Source organism: Bison bison, unplaced genomic scaffold (genome assembly GCF_000754665.1).
Source record: "Bison bison bison isolate TAMUID 2011002044 unplaced genomic scaffold, Bison_UMD1.0 scf7180017864508, whole genome shotgun sequence".
NCBI lineage: Eukaryota > Metazoa > Chordata > Mammalia > Artiodactyla > Bovidae > Bison > Bison bison.
In genome coordinates this window covers 11596670-11601972 of record NW_011495064.1, presented here as the reverse complement: position 1 = coordinate 11601972, position 5303 = coordinate 11596670, and the positions used below count along the sequence as shown (strand labels likewise).

General features: G+C 43.7%; 1 protein-coding gene across 5 annotated transcripts in view; it reads right to left on the bottom strand.

Annotated features, from left to right (window-relative positions):
- TPRKB (TP53RK binding protein) overlaps window positions 1-3025 on the bottom strand; it is a 6978-nt gene extending 3953 nt beyond the window's left edge. The window contains exons 1-2 of one of the 5 annotated variants that reach the window (XM_010829747.1): window positions 2942-3025; window positions 449-608 (exon numbers count right to left, since the gene is read on the bottom strand). In XM_010829747.1, coding sequence (XP_010828049.1) covers window positions 449-589 — 141 coding nt within the window. In that variant the 5' untranslated portion in view covers window positions 590-608; window positions 2942-3025. Of the gene's footprint in view, window positions 1-448; window positions 612-2224; window positions 2642-2682 lie in introns of those variants that run through there. The other 4 variants (XM_010829746.1, XM_010829745.1, XM_010829749.1 and 1 more) reach the window with 4 other exon arrangements.
- Window positions 3026-5303: the final 2278 nt, after the last annotated feature.

The following is a 5303-nucleotide window of genomic DNA, read 5'->3' as shown; positions in this document are numbered from 1 at the left end:
GCTTCTGCTGCCACTAAGTCGCTTCAGTCGTGTCCGACTCTGTGTGACCTCATAGACGGCAGCCCACCAGGCTCCCCCATCCCTGGGATTCTCCAGGCAAGAACAATGGAGTGGGTTGCCATTTCCTTCTCCAATGCATGAAAGTGAAAAGTGAAAGTGAAGTCGCCCAGTCGTGTCTGACCCTCAGTGAGCCCATGGACTGCAGCCTTCCAGGCTCCTCCGTCCATGGGATTTTCCAAGCAAGAGTACTGGAGTGGGGTGCCATTGCCTTCTCCGACTTGGCTTCTATTCACTGTTAAATTGAAGGCTGACCAAATCTGAATCCACTCTACAGGTTAGACAAGTCCTTTTACTTGAAGATAACAATTTTGGGCTAACCCATAACATCATGAAAAATCATCAGATTCTTAAACTCCCATAAAGCTCACTCATTGCCATGAGTACTTACCATTGTAGGGTTTATTAATGAGCCATCAATGGCACCTTCCATGGCCTTTTTTCTCAAGGCCGCAGCATTTTTTACATCTTTAAATAACAGAAGGGTCACCCTGTATTCAGGAAATAGGTCCAGCTGCTGTGTTAACTGCATTTCATAGATAAGCAGGATGCTACTGCACAAGACCAAAAGACCAAAAGTTAACAACTGTAAGTCACTAACAAATATCCTTGCTCACAATTAAAGTATTATAACTTTAATAATAAGATGTAGAACTGTTAAACTTGAAAAATCCACCCCAAAACATCTGGCAGCCTCATGACAGACTATCTTCCTAACCCTGCTAAGCTGTTTTAGCTTCCTTCCTGGGAAAGGATGAAGGGCAACACCGGGTCCCCTAGTGGTACAGATAAGGCAGGCTCTGGATGAGGGGGAGCTTCTCAACAGACAACTAGGAGCAGGATACCAAACACTTTTTAGACCACAGGTTACTTACAGCATTAAGGAAACCTCACTCCAACTTAGTATTTTTAGCTTTCTAATCTCACCATTTTATTTATATTTTGGCAGCATCTAGACATAAATATAAGGCAGAAAACAATCTTATGGAAGAAAGTATGACACAACTCAAAGATATTCATTACATACATGGGAATTTAAGCCTAGAGGGTACAATTCTTAAATAGTAACACCCTTTAAAGACATAAATTTAACAAGGAAAGAACAGGGTATACACAAAAAACATAAAAGCAGCATAAACAACAAATAACTGGAGAGACATAATCTATCTTTGAATGAAAAAACTAAGCACTGAAAAAATATAATCTTTAAAACAATTTCAATTCAAGTCTCAGAGAGATATTTAGGTGAAGCAATTTTATATAGGTTCACTTTATCCTTTTACCTAGGAAGTTTTATCTCCACCAGTTTTCTGAAGGAATACATTGGCAATCTGAAGATTTATGTAATAAGATGTTTTTCTTATCATCCTAAGAGTAAAAGGTTGAAAACCTACCTAACTAGTAATAGGCCCAACTACAGTGGCTTTCCTGATCAACCACTAAGAACTGTAGTCTTGAAGAGTAGCTAACGATGTGTAAATACAGTAATAAATAACATTAAGTACTTAACATCTGATTGGAAAATAAAACACAAAATGTGCATAATATGTGGGTTTTTAAAAATGTACACAAAAAGAAAACTGAAAAAAACAACAAAATGTTATCTTTGACTTGCTGGAATTACATCTGATTTTTTCTGTTACAATCTGGAAAAATAAAATGGTGAATAATGTCTTGGCACAACAGGGCCACACAATCTTTATTATGGCCATCCTGGGTAGCAGAATTACAGATAATTTTGTTTTCTAGAAAAAATATTTTTGCATGTTCTTAATTTTCTACAGTGAGCACACAAAAGATAATGAGTACATATAACCAGGGAGGAAACAATTTTTTTGTGGTTTTTGTTTTTACAGTAGGGGGGAAAGGGCGCCTATCAAACGTCAAAAATGGTTTTGGTTTGCCTGTTAGGCTGCAATCCATGGGGTCGCTAAGAGTCGGACACGACTGAGCGACTTCACTTTCACTTTTCACTTTCATGCATTGGAGAAGGAAATGGCAACCCACTCCAGTATTCTTGCCTGGAGAATCCCAGGGACGGGGGAGCCTGGTGGGCTGCCGTCTATGGGGTCGCACAGAGTCGGACACGACTGAAGTGACTTAGCATAACATAGCATATAATTCACTCACTTAAGTCAGAAACTTCGAACCATCGCTGGATACTTACCTCCCACTCAAATCCCATATCTTATGCAAAACTCTTCTCAACTTTTATGTATCATTTTGAAGGGTCCAATTCTCTTCCATACCTACTCTGCCACCGCCGTTGGCCACCTTCTCTCCTCAACGTCGGTGACCTCCTAGAAGAGGTCGCCTCACAATTCCTTCCCTCCTATCATCCAACCTCCACCCGAGAGTCAAAGTGATCTTTTCAAAATGTACACCAAATCTTGCCCTGCTATAAAGTCCCTTTATGTCACGGGGTCCCAAACTCTGTGATCTGAGACCTTCCTCTCTCTTTGGCTTCCTAGCTCACCCCTGCAGACCGCGCTCATTTCCCCACCGCCGCACTGGCCCTTCCAGCTTGTCACCACCCCCAGTCCCTACCCAGCACGCCCCCTCGGACAGGCAGTTACTCTGAATTAATCCTCCCTCCTTTCGACTGGCCAGTAAGAGCCCATTTACCAGCGCTCCCAGGACCCCAGGACCAGTCTCCTACGACCTCCTCTGTTACAACTTTGGTGAGTCTCAGGCTCATCAGAATGCTGTATCGTCCGCCCTCGAAGGGAGGCTGAGCCGATCACTGCCGGGCTGCATCCCAGGACCCGACCTTGGCAAACGCTCGATAAACGAGGGCGCCGAGAATCACAGGTATCATCTGGAAAATCACTGGTCTCCAGTTCCCGCCCGACCCGGCCAGGGCTGTGGTGCCAGGAGTACTCACCGTCGCGTCCCTGTCCGTCTCGTAAGATCTTCCCCACGGAAACAAAGCCCTCAACTTCCGGGAGATCGGCCGCAGCTGCGCTCCTTTCTCGCCCTCCCCGACCCTGCAGCGTCTTTTCAGGTCGGGGTGGGAGGAAGGTTCTCGGCTACCTCCTTACACTGAATGTTTCGCCGGCATGAGTCGCGTCTGCTGACCCGAAGGAGAGCAGGGGCTCGGTCCGCCACTTCCGATGAGAGTGGCGGCGTGTGGGTCTTCGCCGCGTCCTTAAGCCGCTTGGCCTTGAACGAGACATCGTGTTTCGTCCTATGCGAAGAAAAGTAATGGCTCCAATGAGCTCTACATATGTCTCCGCTGCTCGAGATTCTACAGTTCTTTTTCGAGGCAAGCAGGACTCAGTTTTTTCTTGTTCTGGGCGAGGTCCACTTGGCCAGGATCTCCTGGAGCCGAAAGCGCTCGGCGATCTGCCTAGGGTACTTGAGAGAAGTGACAGTACAACCCCTTCATCCAGCAGGCTCACAGGTTTGATTGCCATCCCTGAGTGTATCAGCCTCCGAAAGACGAGGTCATCCGCTAAATGGATGTTTTTTTCCATATTATTCTAACATGTTATTCTTCCATGTTTTTTATGCTTGGGGGCTCATCTGGGTCAATACTTTTCTTTAAACAAAAAGACAGGTAAATAATAAATAGGATAGATATGTGCTATGGAGAAAAAACTAGAGAATAGGGGGTAATGTCAGGCCGTGAGTATTACTATTTAAAATAGGATGGTTAAGAAAGATCTCACCAAAAAGGGCCATTTGTGACTGGAGGAGGTCTGGAGGCAGGTTCTGTGTGTATCTGAAGAGCAGCAATTCCAGGGAACAGAGAGAGTTTAAAGACTCAGAACAGATATGGCCTCATTTAAGAAAGAGCAAAGAGAACCGTGTGGCTTGAGCCCAGTGGGAATATATATGAAATTATTCTGAGGAAAGACTGGTATCCAGATTATATAACCAACTCCAATTCGAATATAGTAAGAGACACAACCTGATTAAGGATAGATGACACAATTGAACACATTTTAGGAAAGATACATGAAAGGCCAATAAAAACATGAAAAGATGCTCATCATTAGTCATCAGGGAAATAGATACAAATTAAAAACATGAGTTATTACTACATACCCATAAGAATGCTGAAATTTGAAAGGCCTTAAAATTTTTAAATATCAAGTGCAAACATCCAGAACTGGAACCTTCACATATTGCTAGTCGGAGTATAAAATAAAAATAGTGTAACCACTTTGGAAAAGAGTTTGGCAGTTTCTTAAAAAATTAAATGCATGGCGCTAGTGTTTAAGAATCCACCTGCCAATGCAGGTGATACAAGAGACTGCTGGTTTGATCCCTGGATCAGGAGAATCCCCTGGAGAAGGGCATGGCAACCCACTACAGTATTCTTGCCTAGAGAATCCCATGGACAGAAGAGCATGGCAGGCTACAGTCCATAGGGTTAAAAAGTCGGACACGATTGAAACAACTGAGCACACTCCCTTGCACGTGCATACTTAACCATTCGCAGCAGTTTCACTCCTTGGTATTTAACCAGGAGCAGTGAAAACATGTCCACCCAAAGGCTTGAACATGAATGTTCATAGCAGCTTTACTCATGATGACCCCAAACTGGAAACAACCCAATGCCCAATAATACATGAATGGATAAACAAATCGTAGTGAATTCATGTCATGAAATACTATTCAGTAATAAAAGGAATGAACATACTTGAAACATGGATCAATCTAAAAACATGCTCAGCAAAAAAGCAAAGTAAAATTGTTACTGTATGATTCCATTTCTACAAAACTATAGGGATTGCAAATATAGCAAATTTATTCTAGAGTGAAAGCAAATTAGTGGTTGTTAGGGATGGGGAAGTGGGAGACACTGAAAAAAAAAAAAAAAAACCCCAAGGGAACCTTTGCGGTGAAGCCAATGTTCTATATCCTGATGTGGTGTTAATTACAAGGGAACCTGTGTTCAGATCAGATCAGATCAGTCGCTCAGTCGTGTCCGACTCTTTGCGACCCCATGAATCGCAGCACGCCAGGCCTCCCTGTCCATCACCAACTCCCGGAGTTCACTCAAATCCATGTCCATTGAGTTGGTGATGCCATCCAGCCATCTCATCCTCTGTCGTCCCCTTCTCCTCCTACCCCCAATCCTTCCCAGCATCAGAGTCTTTTTCCAATGAGTCAACTCTTCGCATGAGGTGGCCAAAGTACTGGAGTTTCAGCTTTAGCATCATTCCTTCCAAAGAAATCCCAGGGCTGATCTCCTTCAGAATGGACTGGTTGGATCTCCTTGCAGTCCAAGGGACTCT